This window comes from Muscardinus avellanarius (assembly GCF_963383645.1).
Source record: "Muscardinus avellanarius genome assembly, chromosome: 7".
NCBI lineage: Eukaryota > Metazoa > Chordata > Mammalia > Rodentia > Gliridae > Muscardinus > Muscardinus avellanarius.
In genome coordinates, this window is record NC_137793.1 from 86170365 (window position 1) to 86193077 (window position 22713).

Below are 22713 nucleotides of genomic sequence, written 5' to 3' on the forward strand. Positions count from 1 at the left end.
AATGCCCTTGTTTTTGGATGGGGACAGTGAGGTCAAAGGGGAGAGCTGAATGACCTGGGTTCTCCTGGAGGGCCAGTGCCTCCTGATCTAAGCCTTGTCCTCCTGGCAGCCGGCCTGAGGCTCTCACAAATGGCCACCAGGGGGCAGTAGTACCCGGGGCCGGCAGCTCATTTAGGATTTCTGGACTTAGGCCAGCCTCTCTCCAACCAGATGCAAGGGCCAGATTCTGAAATGATCCCTCTTTATTATGCCATCAGAAAACAAATGTGCTGGTTAAGTTACTCATCATTATCTTATTATTAACAAAATAAAGCACTATCTATGTTTACAGTCATAAAAAAGAAACAGCCTGGCGAGAAACGGGGGGGGGGGGGGGGGGGCTATGAGGAGTGGAGAAGATGGGGGGTGGGGGCTGGATTCCACATCTGGCCCTGTGGGATTTGGTTTTCCCACCTTGATCCTGGGGCCAGAGCTTTGGACTTAGGTGCCAAGGGGATTTGATTTTCTTAGGAAAGTAACTTGAGAAGCTGGTCAGGAGCTGAGACCCTTTCCCTAGAATAGAGGAGGGGAAGGGAGGACAGGAGGGAGGCCCCAGTAGAGGAGGAAGAGTCTTCTATCCAGCCCTTTCTAGGGATGGGGATCCACCCACCCGGGTGCCCGAGGGAGGGAGGATCGGAGGCCACCGTGGGGGCCTCTCCAGAGCCTCTGCCACTGGCAGAGGGGGAACCATGAGCGCTCCTGACCCCACTCCCCGCACTCAGGCTGGGCCCAGGGGCTAGGACCCCAGGACAATGCCCTGTGAGTGATGAGGCGCGTCCTCAAGCTGCTGGGAGCTAAGGCCTGGCAGGGCAGGAAGAGGTCAGGAAGGCAGACAGACCCAGGGACAGGCCAGGGGCCCACAGACACCCAAGAGCACGGGGTGAAGGGGTGGGACCAACAAGGAGAAAGGGAGAGAAACAGAGGGGCCTTGCAGAGAGACAAGGAAAGAGAGAAATGCACAAGAGGACACACGGAACCTGAGACACCCAGACTGACAAAAGAGGTAGCCATTTGGGGTGAGAGGGAAGCACAGAGGAGGCCCCAGGAGAAGGAGTAGCACAGAGAAACATGTCTGCAGGAATTCAGCAGCAGTGCCTGGCACGTTGCAGGCACTCAATAAATATCTTGTGCAATGAATGACTAGACAAAGATGCATGGGTCCCCACGTATGCACGCACATACACGCATGCACGCACGCACATACATGCATGCATGCACGCACATACACGCATGTACGCACACGCGCGCGGAACGGCTGGAGGCACAATGAGCTTAGCACAGTTAAAGACAGGGACAGCCAGACCCTTCTGCACAAAGTACAAAGAGATCCTGGTGATAGAGGAGTGGCCTGGGGGAGTGTGGGAGGGAATGTTGGTCCCACAATGGCTGGTCCAGCCAGGACAGGATGAAAACGAAGCATGGGACCCCAAGGGGACAGGTGTGTAGCTGCCGTACCCCCCGGCAGGCAGACCTGCAAGAGGGAAGGGTCATCCAGTGTCCCTGGGCCATTGGCCCCAAGAGCCAAGAAGCTCAGCCAGCTCGGCCCCTAGCCACCACGCAAGCCCTGCCCACCTAGGCCGACAGCCCCTCAGGTGCGCCCGAAAATGTGGGGAAGAGGGATATATCTACAAGTGAACAGCTTTGCCCAACTCCTGGGCATACCCAAGTCCAAGTACCAACATAGTCCAGGCCGGCTGGCTGCGCGCGAGGGGCCGGGCCAGGGCGGGGATCAGTCTGTGAGCACCACCAGCTCCCCGTCACTCTTCTCTTCTCCCTCGGAGTCCTCATCCTCACTGTACCGGTACATCTCGCCGTCGGCCACCGAGTGCCTGTCGTCGGTGCCCTCGCCCTCCTCCCGGAGGCTGCAGGTGTTGACGATCACGGGCATGTTGGGGTCCAGGCTGTGGGGGACGTAGTGCTCCACCAGTGGCTGCGCCAGGGGCAGGCCTGCCGCCCGAGGGTACAGGACATCTGAGGAGCTCATGGGCACCTGGCCGGCCTGCGAGCTGAGAGGTGGCGGGGAGGGGCGGTCACAGTGTGCCCTTCTTCCACCCCAGTCCCCCAAGCTACGCCACTCACACGCTGGGCCCTGGGCTGCTTTCCAGTGGCCAAGTCCACTACCATCTATAGCTCTCTCTCTCTGCACATCCAGAGCCACTTGTGGGTCCAACTGGTAAAAACTCTTGGAGAAATCACATGTGAATCTAATTTTAGGAAATTGTGTATTTTTAATGCCCCAGGAAATTTCCTGTTTAAAGGAATCCATTAAGGGTGCTTGCTTTGGTCAATCAGAAACCCTTGCATGGGATGAACGCTTTTATTTTTTTGGTATTAGGGATTATTATTATTTTTTATTATTTATTTAGTTAGTTTTTGTGGTACTGGGGATGGGACCCAGGGCATTCTACCTCCGAGCTATACTCCCAGCCCTATTTTTTTATTCTTTATTTTGGAACAAGGTCTTATGGAGTTGCAAAGGGCCTCACTAAGTAGTAGCTGAGGCTGCCCTCAAACTGGGATCCTCCTGTCTCAGCCTCCCAAATGCTGGGATTACAAGTGTGCACCACTACACTCTACACATACTACACACTACAGATTAAACTCGTGGGTATATTGCTTCCAGACCTTTTTATGTTTTTATTTTTAAACAGAGTCTCACTAATTTGCTTAGGGTCTAAGTTTGAGGCTGGCCTCAAACCTGTGAACCTCTTGTCTTAGCCTCTCCAGTACTGGTATTACATGTATGTGCCACCATGCCTGGCAAATGGACACTTTGTTTTTGGTGGTATCAGGGATTGAACTCAGGGGCATTCTATCTCTGAGCTACACCCCTATTTTTAACTGTGTGTGTGTGTGTGTGTGTGTGTGTGTGTGTGTGTGTGTGTGTGTGTGTTACTGGGGATGGAACCTTTCTACCTCCAGGCTACACTCCCAGACTTATCTTTTTTTTGGAAACAGGTTCTCTTAAGCCAGCAAGGCTGGCTTCAAACGTGCGCAATCCTCCTGTCTCCGCCTCCTACACGCAGGGATTACAAGCGTCACGCCTGGCTATTTTTAACTATTTAGAAACAGGGTCTCAATAGGTTGCGGAGGGCCTCAGTAAGTAGCTGAGCCTGGACACAAATCTGCAATCCTATCACAGCCTCCCATGTACTGTGATTACAAGCGTGTACCACCATGGCCAGCTAAATGAACACTTTTTTCTGTGTGTGTGGTACTGGGAGTGGAACTCAGGGCTTTCTACCTCCAAACTATACTCCCAGACCTATTTTGTGTTTTATTTGGAAACAGGGTCTCACTAAATTGCTGAGAGCCTAAGTAGCTGAGGCTGGCTTCGAAACTGCACGATCCTCCTGTCTCAGCCTCCCAAGCATGGGGATTACAAGCGTGCGCCACCATGCCCAGCCAAATGAACACTTTCAAAACCCTAAATTTGTAGAGTTCATCAGAAACAGGATCTACTAGCTGGGTGTGGTGGTGCATGCTTAGAATCCCAGTACTTGGGAGGCTGAGACAGGAGGATCGCAGGTTTGTGGCCAAGCTCGGATACCTACTGAGGCCCTCTGCAACTTAGTGAGACCCTTTTTCAAAAATAAAGAGTAAGAGCCAGGCGCGGTGGCACATGCTTGTAATCCCAGCATTTAGGAGGCTGAGACGGAGGATCGCGGTTCATGGACAGCCTCAGCTACTTAGTGAGGCCCTCTGCAACTCAGTGAGACCCGGTTTCAAAATAAAGAATAAAAAATAGGGCAGGGGGTGTAGCCCGGAGGTCGAATGCTGCTGGGTTCCAACCCCAGACCCACAAAAAAATAAATAAATACATAAAAATAAAGAGTAAGCTAGGCATGATGGTGCACACTTGTAATCCCAGCATTTGGGAGGCTGAGACAGGAGGATCACAGTTCACAGACAGCCCCAGCTACTCAGTGAGGCCCTTTGCAACTCAGTGAGACCTTGTTTCAAAATAAAGAATAAAAATTAGTCCTGGAGGAGGTGTAGATCAGAGGTAGAATGCCCCTGGGTTCCATCCCCAGTACCGCAAAAAAAAAAAAAAAAAAAAAAGAATAGAAACGGGATCTACAGGCACCTTTCTGCAGGTAGAAAACGCCAGTCTTCCAGTCAGTCACATACCTACATCTTCAGCCACCATGCTCACCAGTCTCTGTCTCTCAGTCACCCCACAGATGACACCCATGTGCTCGTGCACACGTGTGCTCAGACACAAGCTCACACCAACAGCCAGCCTGTCACCACAGCCACACTCACTGGGCGCAGGCTGCCGGTGGGGGATGGGGGGCTGCTCACGGGATCACGTAGCTCTGGCGGGCGTCCTGCCGCCGGGTCCTCATCAGGGCTTTGTACTCGCCCACGCGCAGCCGCTTGCCCTCCACGATGCAGGTGCGCTTGGGTCGTGGCTTGTACTTGTAGTCAGGATACTTTTCCAGGTGCTGCCGGCTTAGCCGCGCCTGTTCCTCATAGTAGGGCTGCTTCTCTTGGTTGGTCATGGACTTCCAGCGAGAGCCTGGCCCAGCCCGGGGGGCAGAGAGTCAGGGCTGGGCTCTGCTCACTACCCCTCTCCCCGAAGGCCCTGGGAGCCCTAAGAAGACTCTAAGCCACAGGCAGGGTCAACAGAACGATATACATGGAAGCACTTTGCAAGGCCCTGGTCTGCTGTTTAGGATGGTGTACAAAGAGATGAATGAAGCTGGTATGTATAGGGGTATCTAACCGGCAGCTTAAGACTCAGCAACCAACTACATCTCAACAACCCAGCACTTTCCAGGAGGCCTCCATCTCGTTTGCATTATGAAAAGAACAGCTACCCAGACTACCAACAATCCAGACAGGCTTCCTACTCAAGACAAAACACCTGGTGCTGCCGGGCTGGGTGGCGCACGCTTGTAATCCCAGCATTCGGGAGGAGAAACCGGAGGATCGCGGTTCATGGACAGCTTCTGCTACTTAGTGAGGCCCTCTGCAACGCAGTGAGACCCGGTTTCAAAATAAAGAATAAAATAGGACAGGGGGTATAGCTTGGAGGTTGAATGCCCCTGGGTTCCATCCCAAGACCCGCAAAAAAAAAAAAAAAAAAAAAAAACACCTGGTGCTGAGCTCATGGTCTGGTTCAGTGGTAGAACACTGTGTGCCTAGCAAGTGCAAGGCCCTGGGCCCAATCTCCAGCACCACACATAAAACCTCACATGGACACTGTGGGGGATCTTGGTCTAAAAAGCAACTGACCTCTTCCAGCCCCATCTGCCCTATATCCCTCCTGGGCCTCCAATTGGAATGCATAATTCAAAAAAGAGGCCGGCGCCGGGCGTGGTGGCGCACGCTTGTAATCCCCGTGCTTGGGAGGCAGAGACAGGAGGATCGTGCAGGTTCGAAGCCAGCCGTGCACGCTGGCTTAGGAGACCCTGTTTCCAAATAAAAATGTAAAAATAGGTCTGAGAGTGTAGCCCGCAAGTAGAAGGGCTTCCAGGAACCCCAGTATCACCAAAATAAATAAATAAATAAATAAATAAGAGGCTGGATGTGGTGGTGCACGCTTGTAATCCCAGCGCTTGGGAGGCTCAGACTGGAGGATTGCAGTTTTAAAGCCAGCCTCAGCTACTTAGTGAGGCTCTCAGCAACTTAGTGAGACCCTGTTTCCAAATAAAATATAAAATAGGTCTGGGAGTATAGCCCGGAGGTAGAAAGCCTCTGGGTTCCACCCCCAGTATCACCAAATAAATTAATTAATTAAAAAGAGGTCAGGGGCAGATCAGGGTGGGGGTGGGGGGCTAAAGAACACACACAGCACAGCTTGTATTCTTCAGGGGAGATGCTACCAGGAAAGCCCTACGATGGTACAAGACCCCCACACCCAGCTGCCCCGTGATGTTGGCATCCAACATCACCAAGCAAGCCTGCTGGCTCCTGCAACCAGGCCCTGCTATGCCATGGACCTCGGAGCCCTGAGCACCCCAAGGGCCCACTCGCTGCTCCTACCAAGGATCTTGCTGATGCTGGAGTTGTGCATATCTGGGAAGGCCTGCAGGATCTTTCTCCTCTCGTCCTTAGCCCACACCATGAAGGCATTCATGGGTCTCTTGATGTGGCTGTTATTCCGGGACTCCGGAAAGTGTCGGGAGCCTGGGAAACAGAGTAAGTAGAGTCAACTAGGCAGCTGCATGGGGTCGGCAGAGTGGTGTTCGCCCTGTGACCACCAGGGGGAGCCGAGGAGGCCTACACAGTGGCCGGTCCAGGCTGAGAGGCAGGAGCAGGGGTGCAGAGGAAAGCACAGGCCAGCAATAAGTTACCAGCAGAGACAAAGGACAGGCATAGGGGAAACCAGAGCCATGGGGCCCCTCGGAGGAGTGGAGGCCCCGCTGTCCTGGCATTTAGGAAACCTGACAGACCAGAGACCCCAGGGGATGGCGAAGGCCTGCAGATGGAGGAAGGGAGGGAGGGGAGGGATCAGATGGACGAAGCCCTTCCGTCCACAGCCCGGCGGCAGAGCCCATACCATCCACGTCGCAGCTCAGCATGGCTTCTTCCAGCGGGTGCGCACAGCTCTCCTCCAGCCGCTCCTTGGCTGGGGATGTGTCCAAGCTGATGAGGTCCTGGGGTTGACAAGGGCAACTTGCACCTCAGCCCTTCAGTCACCCCTCTCCTCCTGCCCACCCTTCCGGTGGCCTCAGCCTGCACCTTCCACCCAGACATGCACAACCTGCTTCCGCCCTCAGGGGCAGGGAAGTGGGGCCATACCTTTCGAAAGGGTGTCTTGGGGGTGCTTTCCAAGGCCCCGCTGTGGCTGTGCAGCAGCTGCCGAGCATCCTGGATGGCTTTGGTGACAGCATCCCCTTCACCAAGGAAGCCTACAGGAGGGAGGAGGGAGAGGAGGGGCAGCTGAGTTCATCCCCATCTGAGCCCAAACCCCTGGAGCTGCCCAGGTTAGTGTCCCCTGCCCCTCCACGGGGCCCAGACTGGACGTGTGAACAGCACCCCTGAGCTACGCAACTCAGCACGCCAAATCCAGGGCTGGAGCCTCCAGACACACAGGATGGGAAAGAGGGGGGAGGCCCCTTCTAAGTGCAAGTCTAAGTCCTTCAAAAACTAGAACTCAGAGGGGAGGGGCACGTCAAAGGTCACTCTCCCAGACAAAAGGGCCAATGGAAAAAGGCGCAGAGGCAGAACTCACCCAGGGGCAGGCTGGGAGGGCTGGACTGCAGGTCCCGCGTGGGGGCCCCGTGGCTGGGTGGGCGGGGTCCACAGATACTCATCTTCAGGCTAGGGGAGCTGGAGGTGTTGGGCAGCTCAGGAACCTTGGGCTTGGCGGTGAGGTTTAGGGGCTGGGAGGGTTCCTGGAGGAGACCCCGAAGGTCAGAGATGAGGGATGCCAAAGGGGATCCCCACCAAGGGACAGAGAAAACACAAGACCAGACATGCACACCCGGGCAGACAGAGCCATAAGGATGAAGGAGGGCAGCCCGTGTTCACAGGCCGAGCGGGGAGTCCAGGCCTGTGGGCAGGGATACCTGCAGGGGGTGGTGAGCAGACATGGCCCCAGGCCTCTTCACCACGGGGGTCGGGGGGCTGTGCAGCAGCTGCAGCGGATATTCCACTGTGGAAAGGGCGGCAGGGAGAGAAGTCCTGGATGAGCACAGAACAGCGGGCACCCTGCTTGATGAAGTTCCAGGGCCTCAGGTAGCCAGGCCTTGAGCTGGCCCAGCGTGGTTCCACCCACTGTCCTCTGCAAGCCAGCTGGAGCTCTCCCCCTGCCTGCCCCTCTCAACCGTCTAGAGTTCCCAGTGGAGGCGCACCATCTAGTTATTCAACAGCCATGTATACTCCATGCCACCTGGGTGGTGTGCAGAGCCAAACACAGCTACCTGCGAGGAGGCACATGTTGTGTACGCTCCCTCTATTATACACAGCGCGCAAAACATCACTTTCCCATCTGATGAATGAAGAAACTGAGACCTTAGATGCACGGTGAATTGCCCACAGCAACCCATTAAACTATATGGCAGCGCCAGGATTTGAACTCAGGTCCTGTAGACCCCACAGCCTTCCTCTCTACACAGTACTCCCCCTTCTACGTATCCACCCCACCTCATTCTCCCTCAACCAGGCCCACTGTCAAGGAGGCGTGACAATCCAGGTGGAGAGATAAGCCTGTGTACACTTCACTACCCACATGGCAGGTGCTGCTAAGGGCCCACAGGTCATGTCAGGGACTTTGCTCAGCTAAGGTGACTGGAGCAGGCTGCCCGGGAGGGCGGACGTGAGCTGGTGTCTGCGGATGGGCAGGACTCAGGCAGGTGGCTATGGGGTGGTGGGGTGTGGGAGTGAAGGGTAGGGAGAGAAACTGGGCACGTGGCAAGGCCGGGAACTCAAACTCCTCACTGCAGGCTACTGTCAAGGAGCTCGTGGGACAGGAAGGGGACCGGAGGAGCCATGCTCACTCCTGGGGCAGTTGTGTGCAGCCTGTCTGCCCGGACCACAGAGCCAGCAACCCTACCTCTGTCTCTCCATTGTCACTGCCCAGTCTGGTGTCATCCCCTATCATGAGAATTAGCTCAACATCCCCCTCCTGGATCGCTGCCCAGAGCCAGGGACACTGCCCAGAGCCACTACTCAAATGTTCAGTTATACCCCACGCCCTATGAAATAAACCCAAGACCCCACACTCCATCCCCAATAACCTTTCTAGCTCTGTCCCAAAACTCCCATCAAGGGCTCCCCTCAACCCCAACGCCCCTTTCCACAACTCCCACAGGAGGACCCAGGGCTTTGCCTGGACATCCTCTTCCTGAGCCGACCCTCAGCTCCCAACTTTACCTACAATCGTCCCACCCATAGCTGGGTGTGGTGTGCACCTGTACACACCACATGGGTGTGGTGGTGTACTTGGGAGGCTGAGACAGGAGGGTCACAGGTTTGAGGACAGCCTCAGCAATGTAGTGAGACTCTCAACAACCCACAAAGACCCTTTTTCAAAACAAAAATAAAAGCCGGGCTTGGTGGCGCACGCTTGTAATCCCTGCGCTTGGAAGACTGAGACAGGAGGATCGCACAGGTTCGAAGCCAGCCTCAGCTACTTACTGAGGCTCTCAGCAACTTAGTGAGACTCTGTTTCCAAATAAAATATAAAATAGGTCTGGGAGTGTAGCCCAGAGGTAGAAAGCCTCTGGGTTCCACCTCCAGTACCACCGGAAAATAAATAAATAAATAAATAAAATAAAAATAGTTGAGGGATATAGCTTAGAGATAGAATGCCCCTGGGTTCAATACCTAGTACCCCCCACCCAAAAAAAAGTCCTACCCATCGTCCCAGGACCAATCAAATGCCCCTCCTCAGGAAGCCTTCCTGAACTCCCCATGATTGGTGCCTCGGTGTTGAACACATATTACTCTGCTGGATTTCAGTGCCAGGACAGAGGCAGGATTGACATGGGCAAGGCAGAGACAAGATCGTGAAGGCAGGGGCAGCTGCTAGAACCTCAGTTAATGTTGCAGATGTTTGTATTCTGGCACTGTAAGTGGACCAGGGCTGGGTAGAGTAGACCTAGATTCTGCCTTTTTATTTTTTTGGTACTAGGGATGGAACCCAGGGGCATTCTACCTCCGAGCAACACCCCCAGCCCTATTTTTCATTTTTTATTTTGAAACAGGGTCTCACTGAGTTGCAAAGGGCCTCACTAAGTAGCTGAGGCTGTCTGCAAACCGCGATCCTCCTGTCTCGGCCTCCCAAATGCTGGGATTACAAGCGTGCACCGCCACACCCAGCTCTCCATTTTCTTTTATCTAAAAGCTCTCAGCGGCTTCCAATGACTATTTCTTCTCATTCTCCTGGGAAAGTTCAGAAAGAAAGTGTTTTTCCACAAGGAAGATCCAAAACAGAGGCACAAAAAGGCCCCACAGGAAAGTAAGGAATGAAGGCGGTTGGGGGCTCTGACCTCGGAGCCCCTGCCACACTCACCTGGCTTGCAGGGGATGGGCTGGATGGGCAAAGCCAGCTGGGAGTCAGGGGCGACCGGCAGAGGCTGGTGGCTTGGGGGAAAGGCTGGGATCATGACATAAGGCATGTTGACCTGCTGAAAGCAAGAGAGACTCTGTGTGCATCCCTGGGACCTGTAGAACTACTCAGGCATGACCAGCACAAGACACAGAGGGGGGGCCACACAGGAGGGGCGCAGGGCAGCAGTCTTCAGCAGAGCACATCTGCCCAGTGCCACCTCTGAGCCCTGAGACTTCCTGCTCTGAGGCTCAGCTGGGAAGGAGGACACCCTGAGCCCCTGCAGGTCCAGGGCTGGGCCTGAGGAATTCTGCTCAGTGGAGCTTTCTTGTGGCCTGTGTCTTCATCCCCAGCACTGTGTGAGCTGAATCCACGCTGTCACCTCCCACCCTTGCGCCAAGGCCCCTCTCCCCCTTACCTGTATCTGCTGTTGAAGGAGGTTGATTTTGTGCTGCTGCTGAATCAGCTGCTGCTGCTGCTTGGCGATCTGGCAGGGGGGTAAGAGCAGGCAAGGGGATCACGAACACTAGCCTTGGGGACCCCCTCCCCTAGAGCCTGCTGCAGCCCAACCCTGCCTTCTGCAGAGGTACCTCTGGGCACAGCCCACCCTTCCCTCAGAGGAGCAGGAATGGAGCCCGGGCATGAGTCTTGGCTGTCTTCCTGCAGAGTCCCTTCAGCCCCAAGGGCTGGAGAAGCAGCCAGAGGTGGGGATCCGACAGCCCATCCCTGGCGCCTCCCCCGGCCCCAGCCTGCACCTGCTCCTGCTGCTGCCGGGCCAGCTCCATCTGCTGCTGCTGCTTCTCAAAAAGCATAGCGGCCATATTCTTCTGCTCCGAGTGGGCTGTCAGGAGCTGGTCCCGCAGGGTGGACAGTTGGTGGATCATGACCAGAAGCTGGAGCTCCTTCTCTGCCAGGCTCTCCTGGGTCCCTGCTCCACGGTGAAACAGCCACCACGCAGAGTTTTTGTTAGTTCATCTGTCCGTCCATCCCCCCGTCCATCTGACATTTACTGAGCAGGTGCTATATCCCGGGATACTGTCTGGCAAGTGACCGACTCTTGGGGACTTTTGGGTCGTTTTGAAAACGGACACTTCACAGGATAACTTGTGTGAGCAAGTTCACGTACTGTACGAAAAGCTCTTGGTCTCTGTTACAGTTTGAAAGCCAAATGTCCCTGGGACCTCATTCTCTGGAGGCGCCATGCTCAGAGGGGCCCTGAAGACAGGGCACAGCTGGAGGTGGGTCCCTAGGGACTATCTACCCCCCAGCCACACCACCCCGTGCTCTCTGCCTTTCCATCGTCACACCCTAAGGATGACTGTAGCCCTGCTTCTTGCTTGGCAGCTGGTATAAAATGGACTATGTATACTTGGACTGAAACCTCCAAAACCCTAAGCAAATAACTCTTCCTTCTCAAAGTTGTGGTTGTCAGGTGTTTAGACGGTAGCGGTAAGATCGCACTGCAGCAGTCTAGGGTTCAGCAGGTGGTCCTCGACTAGCACGTGTGAGTTCACTTTCCTGCCCCCCAGTTCAGCTGATGTCTGGTGTGGTGGTCTACCTCTCGGTGCCATGCTGTATACCATTTGCACCAGGATCACTCACGGCACCACTGAAAAATAGATGCAAGGACCCTGCCTGCTGGGGTTCTTTTCAGTAGATGGAGATGCAGCCTGGGCTTCTGCATTGGTTTAAAGATCCCTCTGTGAGGTTACCAACCATACTGGAAAAATGACTGCCCTAGGAAACCCAAGTGACAGCCCTTTAATAACCACACTTCATTCGCTCAGCAAGGTCGTGACGGCCGAGTTAACTGGCAGCAGTGAGAGGAAAAGGCACGCCCGCCTGCAGCCAAGAGCATGCATCCATAACCGTCCCAGCCAGGCCTCTTCCGTGTGAAACCAGCCAGACCTACTGCTTGGGGGCCCTCAGGTGAAGGGGGAGGAGGACCCCCAGGGACAGGCGGGAGCCCAGCAGCACAGAGCAGGCATGAGAGTACCCAGAACCTCAAGAATCACCCTCCACACCCAGACTGCACAGCCACGCCAGGAGAAGAAAAAAAAGGGTTTCAGTATCCTGCCCTGCCCACCCATAGGCCCTCACCTTTGACGTCTTTGGCTTCCACAGAGCTCCTTCCCAGAAACCGCTCTTTCCAGTCACTGGACAGCAGCTTCTCGATGGCCGGCACCACTGGAAGACAGGAGGGGTGAGGCCACCCTCCCAGCCCCTCCGCCCCGGCCCCGCCTCTTCCAGAGCAGACCTCTCACCTTCTTGTAAGTTGCGGTTGAAGTCCAGCTTCTCCTGGCTCCCAGAAGCTGCTTCGGAGGCTCCTGGTCTCTTGGGCTCTGGAGACCCATTTTGCACTGGGGAGTGACAGTCCTGCAAGACACGCTGAATTGTCACTGCTACCCCAAGAGAAGCAGGGACAGAGTACAGGGAAGGCCAGGCATCCCAGAGACTCTACCTGAGCCTGCTGTTCCCTGGCAGGCCCTTCCTCCCCCACCTTCCTGCCTTCCTTTGCATTTTACCGGGCATGGTGGCGCACACCTGGAATAATCCCAGGACTTGGGTGTCTGAGACAGGAGGATTGCAAGTTTGTGGGCAGCCTCTGCAACTTAGTGACACCCTGTTTAAAAATAAAATGGAGCCGGGCGTGGTGGCGCACGCTTGTAATCCCCACACTTGGGAGGCGGAGACAGGAGGATCACAGGTTCAAAGCCAGCCGCGCTGGCTTATGAGACCCTGTTTCCAAATAAAAAATATAAAATAGGTCTGGGAGTGTAGCTTGGAGAAAGAAGGGTTTCCAGGAACCTCAGTACCACCAAAAAATAAAATGAAATAAAAAATAAAATGGAGCCAGGCATGGTGGCACATGCTTGTAATCCTAGCACTTGAGAGGCTGACAGGAGGATTGTGCAGGTTCAAAGCCAGCCTCAGCTACTTAGTGAGGCTCTTAGCAACTTAGTGAGACTCTTGTTTCCAAATAAATATAAAATAGGTCTGGGAGTGTAGCCCAGAGATAGAAAGCCCTGGGTTCCATCCCCAGTACCACAAAAATCAATCGATCAATCAATCAATAAAATGGTCTGGCAGTGTAGCTCAGTCATAGAGAGGCCCTGGGTTCTACCCCCAGTACTGAAAAAAAAAAAAAAAAGTCTTGAAGATAAAGAACTCCACAACTTAGTGAGACCCTGTTTCAAAATAAAGAATAAAAGGGCTGGGCATGGTGGCACACGCTTGTAATCCCCACGCTTGGGAGGCAGAGACAGGAGGATTGCTCAGGTTTGAAGACAGCCTCGCTGGCTTAAGAGACCCTGTTTCCAAATAAATAGGGCTGGGGGTGTTGTTTGAAGGTAGAATGCCCCTGAGTTCCATCCCAAGTACCACACACACAAAAAAGGACCTGGGTATCAGCCTAGGCTTGGTGACTCACAAGGGGTTTGATCCACATAAGTTCCTGACCTTCTCTGAACAGGACTTCCCTCTTCTGAAAATGGAGATACTAATACCTCCCCTTCTACCTCTCAGCCACACACAGCCCCAGTCCCACTTTATTTTTACCCGTCAGATGACTGTAGCCAGGACAGAGGCGTGAACGGGGTCTAGTAATTAACACCCCCTGGACATACCTGCTGCTCCAGCCTGGCTGGCTGCTCACAGGCCCCCTAAACCCTCTTAAGAAGCCCTCCCTCCTCCTCCTGCCACATCCTCCCAGTCCTCTATGGCCGGCTCTGAGTTCCCTCCTCCAGAAGTCTTCCCCGCCCCAATCCCAAACACACTCTCTCCCAGGCTTGATTCCCCCTTAGAGCCCCAAATTCTCACCGTTACTCATTCAGCTGTTTGTGAGTCTAGGGATTGAACCCAGGGCATCCTACCTGAGCTATATCCCCAGCCCTCTGTGGATTTTTTTGTTTTGAAACAGTCTTGTTAGGTTGCTAAGTTTCTCCCTATGTTGATGAGGCCATCCTTGAACCTTTGGTCCTCCTGTCTCAGCCTCCCAAATAATGGGATTACAGGCATGTACCACCATGTCCAGATTCATTCAGCTTTTAATAGTAGATTCCATATTAATTATCTGTTTAGAATCATAGAAGTGTGTGTGTGTGTGTGTGTGTGTGTGTGTTACTAGGGATGGAACATCCAGGGCGTTCTACCTCTCAGCCACACACAGCCCCAGTCCCACTTTATTTTTACTTGGAAACAGGGTCACACTAAGTTGAGGAGGGCCCCACTACATTGCTGAGGCTGGCCATGAACTCGAGATCTTCCTGTCTCGGTCTCTCAAGTACTGGAATCACAAGCGTGTGCCACCATGCCCGGCTACAGAAATTTTAAGAACTGCAAGATTATATATTTTGGCTCCCTTATTTTTATTTATTTTATTTTGGCTGTACTGGGGATGGAACCCAGGGGCATTCTACCTCTGAGCTATACCCCCAGCCCTATTTTTTATTCTTTATTTTGAAACAAGGTCACACTGAATTCCAAAGGGCCTCACTAAGTAGCTGAGGCTGTCCGCGAACCGCCATCCTCCCATCTCAGCCTCCCGAATGCTGGGATTACAAGCATGTGCCACCATGCCCGGCTTGGCTCCCTTATTTTAAGAGTGAGGAATTATATGGTCTTTTAGTAGCCATTTAACTCTTACTTAAATAAGGCAGGTTTTCCTGGAACATGTAAAAAAGCTGGCAGATCACTTCTAAGCCAAGCTTTCGGTGTATCTATCCATCTCCCCACCTAGTCCTCAGGAGGGGGTGAGCAGTAACTATCAGGTACGAGAAAGGACCTGCCTTCCAGACTAACTCGGCAGGCCCTCCCTGCCCACCGGGAAGCATCTCACCCCTGTGGGAAGCCTGCTGTGCCCTACCAGTAAAAGGTATGGGGGGGCGTAGCCGTGAGGCTGCAGAGGCCCCCAGAGCCCTGGGAGAGTGCTAGGTACCTGAGCTGGCGCTTGGGGGTCGGCGGCATCCTGGGTGGCCCGGGCTGGGTCTGCAGGCTGAAGCTCAGCTGTGGGGGCCGGTCCCTGGGGGGCCTCATGACAAGGCTCCTTCTTCTCCTCTGACTTGATGGTGCAGTTCACCATGGTGCCAGCGCCATCCAGGCTCAGCTGGGCAGAGACAGGGCTCCTCATGGACATCCTGCAGGAGGAGGGGCACAGTGAGCCCAGGGGAGTCCAAACTGGCCCTGGGAGCCCCAGTGGCAGTGACCCCACCCCTCGCACCCCCAGTCTCAGCACCTCCTGGCACCCCTCAAACAGGCACACAGTCGAAATGTAAGCCCACTGCGGAACCCACCGGAAAGCTAGGAAAGGGTTTCTTGTCTCTCATTGTTCAATTGTTTTGTTTGTTGGGGGGGGGGGTGCTGGAGATTAAACCCAGGGTCATTCTACCTCTGAGCTACATCCCCAACCCTAATTTTTATTCTCTATTTTGAAACAGGGTCTCACAAGTTGTAGAGAACCTCACAAGGTAGATGAGGCCAACTTTGAACCTGCGATCCTCCTATCTCAGCTTCCAGGTACTGGGATTATAGGCAGAGGTGCCATCACACCCGGCTCAGAGATTAACTGGCTCCGTGCTCCTATGTACATGCATATTTGTAATTAGTTACCAAAACTTAAAATCCTAGTACTTAGGAGGCTGAGAGAGGAGAATCGCAGATTCACAGTCTTGGCAATGTAGTGGAGCTCTCAGCAACCTAGTGAGACTTTGTTTTGAAACAAAAAATTAAAAGGGCTGGGGTACACACTGGAGGTAGAATGTCCCTGGTTTCCATCCCCGTATCCGAGGGGCGGGGAAGGGGGAGAGAGAGAAAGAACAAACTATATAGAAGTCTGGACTTGAACTTTCACCTCAATGGCAAAAACTGGGTAGAACTGAGTAGCAGGTCCTCCAGGTATATCAGCCATTTCCCTTAGTTGCCACCCCTCCCTCCTACTCCACCCCAAGGAAACCAAGAATCAGTACTAGACAACACATCAGTTGCTAACTCGGAGCCTCCTGCATGCAAGCACTACCACTGAGCCGCACTCCCTAGCCCCGTCCTCTTTTGATTTTCTCATTGCAGAGACAAAGTAAAAGAATATTTCTCATATTCATGTATTGACCAAAAGTGGAGGAAAATAGATGACAAGCCAAGAGATGAATGGCTTTACGGAAAATATTTTCTGGTGTCTAGGTGGAGGCGCTGGCTTAGAATTTGAATTTGCCATCCCAGGTTTAAGCGGCAAATAGACCAGTCTCCCCTCCTGCTGCACCACTGCTGGGGACATCTGGGGAGCCTGGCAATCACAGGATCTCGGGGAGCAGTTCCTGTGGTCGTGCCAGGCTTGGGGAGGGGGCGGGCATCCAAGAACGCGCTCCAGGCTCCCATGGGCACGCACAGCAAGCTCCTTCCTAGCGTGGGTCCTGCCTGGCTGCGCCTGTGTGGCCCTGGACAGGCTCTGAGTGTTCACACTGCAGCTTCCTTGTCTGCAAAATGAGCCTGAATGGTCCCCACCTGATGGGGCGGGCAGGAGCACAGTGTGTCGATCTTTACAGGGAGCGGAGGACAGACCGTGGCTCTAGTAGCACCAACCTGGCATTTGCTTAAAAAAATAAATAAATAAAAGCCGAGCGTGGTGGCACACGCTTGTAATCCCTGCACTTGGGATGCTGAGACAGGAGGATCGCACGGGTTCGAAGCCAGCCTCAGCTATTTAGTGAGGCTTTCGGCAACTTACTGAGATCCTGTTTCCAAATAAAATATAAAATAGGTCTGGGAGTATAGCCTGGAGGTAGAAAAGCCCCTGGGTTCCATCCCCAGTACCACACACACAAAAATAAATAAATAAATAAAATAAGTAAAAACCCACTGCTAAGCCGGGCGTGGTGATACATGCTTATTGTAATCCCAGCATTTGGGAGATGGAGACTGGAGGATCGTGGTTCGTGGACAGCCTCAGCTACTTAGCGAGGCCCTTTGCAACTTAATGAGACCCTGTTTCAAAAAACAAAAAGACTAAAAACAAAAGAAAACAAAAAAAACACTGCTAGTTGGACTGCCTGACAGTGGTCTCTTGGAATCAAGAGGATGATGGTTCCAGGATACACCATATGCATTCCAAATTTCATAGATGCTAGGGTCTCTTCTATAAAATGACACCATATGCCCAGCTGGTGGCGCACGCTTGTAATCCCCGCGCTTGGGAAGCGGGGACAGGAAGATCACAGGTTCGAAGCCAGCCTCAGCTACTTAGTGAGGCTCTCAGCAACTTAGTGAGACCCCGTTTCCAAATAAAGTATTAAAAAATAGGTCTGGGAGTACAGCCCAGGGGTAGAAAAGCCCTGGGTTCCACCCCCAGTACCACAAAATAAATAAATAAATAAAATAAGATGGTGCAGTATTTTCATAGAGCCTACAAACACCCTTTGTGTACTCTAAGTCATCTCTGGAGTACTTGTAATACTTAATACAATGTGAATGCTATGTAGGTAGTTGTACTGCATTGCTTAGGGAATAAACACAAACATCTATAATCTTTGATACAAATGCCAGTTATTATTATTTTATTAAAATTTTTTTGTGTGCGTGCCAAGGAATGCTCTCAGGAGCGTTCTACCTCCAAGCTATAGTCCCAAGCTCTTCTTCACTTTTATTTTTCATGTTGAAACAGGGTCTTGCTAAGTTGCTGAGGCTGGCCCTCATATAGCAATCCTCCTGTCTTTGCCTCCCAAATACAGGTTTGAGGCCAGCTCAACATCTCAGGAATTTAGGTGGGCCCAGTTTTGAAATAAATAATAGCCAAGTGTTGTGTGTGTCACGTATGTCAATGTTAACATGATCTACATTATAATGTAAAAGTATAATGCACATTAAAAGTAAATAAATAATGCGAGGCGTGGTGGCACACACTTGTAATCCCAGTACTTGAGAGGCTGAGACAGGAGGATCGTGCAAGTTCAAAGCCAGCCTCAGCTACTCAGTGAGGCTCTCAGCAACTTAGAGACCCAGTTTCCAATTAAAATCTAAAATAGGTCTGGGAGTGTAGCCCAGAGTTAGAAAGTTCCTGGGTTCCATCCCAGTACCATAAATAAATTAATTAATTAATATAATAAAAGGCTGGAGTATAGCTTGGAGGCAGAATGTCCCTGAGTTTAATCCATAGTACCGAAAAAAAGTCTTTATGTGGTACTATGGTTTGAATATGTCCTCCCAACATTAGTGTGTTGGGTACTAAATACCCAGTGCAACCTTGTCAGAGGGTGGGACCTGATCAGAGGTGGTTAGGTAGGAAGGCTCTGCCTTCTCGAATAGGTTCACATCATTAATGGTCATTAATGATCAAGGCAGTGGGAGAGTTACAGGAGAGGAGAGCGGGCCAGTTGTCAAAGTGAGTTTGGCTCTCTCTGGCTCCTCCCTCACTCCTGCCTACTGCCCCCTGCTATGGGGTAACAGAGCACGGGGAGCCTTCACCAGGTGCTAGCCTTGGACTTCCCAGAACTGTAAGAAATAATGATCTCCATTTATTATAAATTACCTGGTCTGTGCTATTCTATAATAGTAGCCCAAAATGGACTAAAATACATGTAGAGTTAGGGGAGGTTTAAGAAAAGATATAGTAAAACACATCCCCAAGCCAGGCCCGGTGGCACATGCTTATTATAATTCCAGTACTTGGAAGGTTGAGACAGGAGAACTTTAAGTTCAAGGTTAGCCTCAGCAACTTAGTGAGACCCTGATCCAAAATTAAAAAAAAAAAAAAAAAAGAAAATATAAGGCTAGGGGTGTGATATGGAAGTAGAATGCTTCAGGTTTCAACTTCTAGTGTCAAACTCCCTTTCCCCCAAACAAACAAAGCCCCCCAACCCCTTAAGCTGCGGATTTAGTATGATTCTGTAGCACCCCCTTATCCTGGGGGCGGGGGAGGAATGTTCCAAACCCTCCCCCCCACAGTGGCCGCATGAGACCATGGGGAGTGTCAACCCCAATACACTATAGTTTCCTCTACTACATACATACACACATTTAATGACTTCTTCATCTTAAGTACTTATCACACCGTGGCTGTAATTTGTGCAGTTTAAGTTGCAACAGCAAAACTACCATAAACTTTTTTTTCTGTCTTCATGATTTCATATATTAAAGATCCTAACAACTTTAGCATACAATTTACAATTTTCTCTTTTGAGAACTTCAACCTTTTCCGTGAAAAGACTCACTCCGTGGCTTCTCTTGGGCACATCCCAACTCCAGCATGACAACTCTTGTACTTTGGGGTCGGTCATTTTACTCAAAATAAAGATGACACGGACACAAGCACAGTGATACTGCCACCATCGATCTGACAAACGAGACGGCTACCAAGTGATTGATGAGCAGGTAATATATACCGTGCGGACACTCTGGGCAAAGGGATGATTCCGTTCCTGGACAGTACAGACTCGTCACGGCACACAGAACTTGTGCAACTGAAACCCGATGGACTGTTTACTGCTGACTATTTCCGTGTAATACTTTTGGATCATAGTTGACTGAAAGTAGCTGAAACTGCCGAGAGTAAAAGTACGGAGCAGGAGAGGCTACTGTATTCATATATTGCATCAGTTCTGTATAGATGCATCCATTTAGATCGCAAGAGCTCTATAAAATGTTCCTTGTAATGTCTAATGAAAGCCATCCACAAGGGTACATATACTGTATTTTAAATGAAATAACTAAAAAGACATTAGAATTGACTGAGATCATATACAGATGTATTTGATTCCACCCTATTGATTAGACCACAGCAGACTCTTCTGCCCACCCACTTTTTAAAGTACAGGGTCTGCTGGGCATGGTGGCACATGCCTGTAATCCCAGTACTTGAAAGACTGAGACAGACTCAGCAAGTAGTGAGACTCTCATTAACTTCCTCAGACCCTATTTTAAAATAAAAAATGAAATTAGGGCTGGGGGTGTAGCTTGGAGTTGGAAACCCCCTGGGTTCAATTCCTAGTATCACAAACAAATGAATAAATAAAGTACAGGGTCGGATGGGTGTAGTGGTGCATACCTGTAATCCCAGTACCGGGGAGAAGCTGAGATGGGAGGATTGCAGCCTTAGCAATTTAGCAAAATCCTGTTTCCAAATAAATAAAATAGAGCTGGTGGTATAGCTGCGAGGTAGAAGGCCCCTGAGCTCAACCCCTAGCACCACTAAAGTACAGGGTGCCCTGGGAGGTGGTGCTGGACTCACGATAGGGCCCTGCAGGATGAGAAGAGAGGAGCCCGCCATGGCTGTACACTCCGTCTCACCTAGATGGAGAGATCAGCCCTGCTTGCCCTGGTGTCCCCTCCAAATGACCCACCCCCTGGGCTGGGAGAGCGCTGGGAGAGCCTCCAGGAAGCAGGGAACTCAGCCCATCCGGCGGAAGGAGGGGCTGGGAGCCGGGCCCTGGGCAGGGGGCAAGGCGTGGGGGTGGGGAGGGGGAGGGGTATTATCCTGAAGCTGAGGGCAGCAATTACATAACAAACCCTGGGCTCAAGCTGTGAATTAATCAAACCGCTGAAAATAAAACCTTCCTCTCAGGAACTTCAGACAAAAGAAATGAAAACAACCAGGCTGGCTGGAAAATAAAAGGCAGCCGTGCTGAAAGGGGGACAAAAGGAAACCAGACAATAGGGTGTTGGACAAAAGCAATAAAGCCAAAGGAAGTGTGACAGGCGCACAATGCGGGCCTGTGGGCTTCTGATCCCGCGGCTCTGCGCCACCTCGTCCCACACCCACCCGGGCTGAGGCCGGGCCACCGGGTCGCCTCCTCCATCCACACTTGGGCCCTGCGGGCCTTTCTCCTTCGTTCTGCCCAACTTTGTGGCCTTCCAGCTCCTACCTCAAAGCCTTTCTTCCTTCCCATGGCAGCCCAGAGACCCCAGCAATGGCCGCTGCAGCAGCATGGAACAGGATCAGATGAGCGGGATCACAAAAGCCTAAGGACACGGTGGGGATGGTGACCGCCGTCCATCCCCCCAGCGAGGTACAGCAGAGGTGGTCATCTGGACCGCACTGTCCCAGACAGGCGCCACTGGCCACTACTGAGCACTGGTAATGGCCCAGTCCCCGGGGATATGTGCCGAGTGCGCCAAGCACACCCGGGTCTCGCAGGCTTAGTGCACAGACTCATTCATAACTGGTTTCCAATTACAAACTGGAATTATATCTTGGATGGTTTTGGCTAGATAAAATTCATTTTTATTTACATTACTAGTAGGAGTAGTACTGGAGATCAAACCCAGAAATGTTCTATTACTGACCTACATTCTCACCCCTCTTTATATTTTGTTTGGAGACATGGGCTCACTAAACTGCCCAGGCTGGCCTGGAACCTTCCACACTCATGTCTCAGCCTCTTGAGTGCTGCAATTACAGGTGTGCACCGCCACACCAGGCAGGCTTGATAAAATACATTTTTAACATTCATTTCACCTGTTTCTTTTTATTTCCTTTTTCTGCAGTGCGGGGGTGGAATCCAGAGCCGCACACAGGCTGGGGAAGTGCTCTGCCACCCTGGCCCTCAACACTTTTTAATGTAGCTAACTAGAAAATTTTAAATTACGCACATGGCTCCCATTATTATATTTGTCGGGCAGCATAGCACTAGGCCGTCTCCTTGGCTGTGGGCTTCTATGGCCTTTTCTGCCCATACTTCACGCCCAGTATAAAGAGATAATCCACAGGGCTGCAGCCAGGCTCTGGGGATTATCTCTGTGTTAGGGAGCTGCCTCCTGGGGCTCCCTGGCCTCCAGCACAGCCTTGGTAACAAAGGAAATGGCTCCTGGTGACCAGCCAAGCAGGCCTGGAGGTGTCAGTCTGTCCTCCAGGGCTTGGTGCCTACCAGGTAACAGGTGTGTTCCCATGCTGACCGAGAGTGAACTCACGTGCAGGCCCTGGTGCTGGGCTCCCTGGACTCCTCTGAACCCATGTTGCAGGGAGAGGCCAGGTCTATGGGCTTCTGGAGTCTCCCTGGGTCTTGCCTTTGGGGACAGGGTCACATGGACTGCTTGAGAGGACCAGCACCTTTACCTGCCCGTCACAGCCTGGAAGGAACCAAGGTCCCAGCCTGCCAGGGCCAAGAGGGATGAAGTCTCTCTAGAAAGAGCATCAGGAGCCAGGCTCTGACCCCTGACCTTCCCAAAGAGGGGAGCAAAAGCCTGTACAAACCTGCAGGTGGCACAAGCCTGCAATCCCAGCACCTGGGAAACTGAGATAGAAGGATCTCAGTGGAGTCAGCTGTGACAGACGATGGGAAAAAAGGGGAAGGACTGGGGTGGCTGTGCAGCCCAACTCTGTCACTCTCCACAGGTGGCTTCACCCCCCAAAGCTTTGTCTGCAGAACCGGAATAATTGGGAGTCAGCAGAACAGCCGAGTCTGGAAAACCCATAAGCTTTTGGGTCCAACAACCTGGGCTTCAGTTCCTGCCTGACATCAGCCGACTTGTGTGAACTTAGGCAAATTAATTAGCCTCTCTGAGCCTGTCTCCTCACCCACAGAAGGGCACAGTAACCCCAATATCCCGGAAGTCCCTGAGTAACAATACAGCGCAGGTGTCCATTAAGTTGGCCGTAGTCTGGGATGCTGAGTCAGATGGTTGAGAGAAAAGCCTCTGGGTCAGACAGACCTGGATACATCCCGAATCCCAATTCTGATCTCGACTGC

The 22713-nt window shown here is 52.2% G+C and overlaps 1 protein-coding gene across 3 annotated transcripts in view; it reads right to left on the minus strand.

Annotated features, from left to right (window-relative positions):
* Nucleotides 1–1768: 1768 nt before the first annotated feature.
* Nucleotides 1769–22713, minus strand: part of SOX13 (SRY-box transcription factor 13) — a gene marked incomplete at both ends in the record, with an annotated part of 38225 nt that continues 17280 nt past the window's right edge. The window contains 13 exons of one of the 3 annotated variants that reach the window (XM_080699269.1): nucleotides 1769–2045; nucleotides 4345–4561; nucleotides 6031–6174; nucleotides 6548–6644; nucleotides 6790–6899; nucleotides 7223–7385; nucleotides 7560–7645; nucleotides 10007–10121; nucleotides 10461–10529; nucleotides 10798–10970; nucleotides 12143–12229; nucleotides 12307–12418; nucleotides 14979–15177. In XM_080699269.1, coding sequence (XP_080555395.1) covers nucleotides 1769–2045; nucleotides 4345–4561; nucleotides 6031–6174; nucleotides 6548–6644; nucleotides 6790–6899; nucleotides 7223–7385; nucleotides 7560–7645; nucleotides 10007–10121; nucleotides 10461–10529; nucleotides 10798–10970; nucleotides 12143–12229; nucleotides 12307–12418; nucleotides 14979–15177 — 1849 coding nt within the window. Of the gene's footprint in view, nucleotides 2046–4344; nucleotides 4562–6030; nucleotides 6175–6547; nucleotides 6645–6789; nucleotides 6900–7222; nucleotides 7386–7559; nucleotides 7646–10006; nucleotides 10122–10460; nucleotides 10530–10797; nucleotides 10971–12142; nucleotides 12230–12306; nucleotides 12431–14879; nucleotides 15178–22713 lie in introns of those variants that run through there. The other 2 variants (XM_080699268.1, XM_080699267.1) reach the window with 2 other exon arrangements.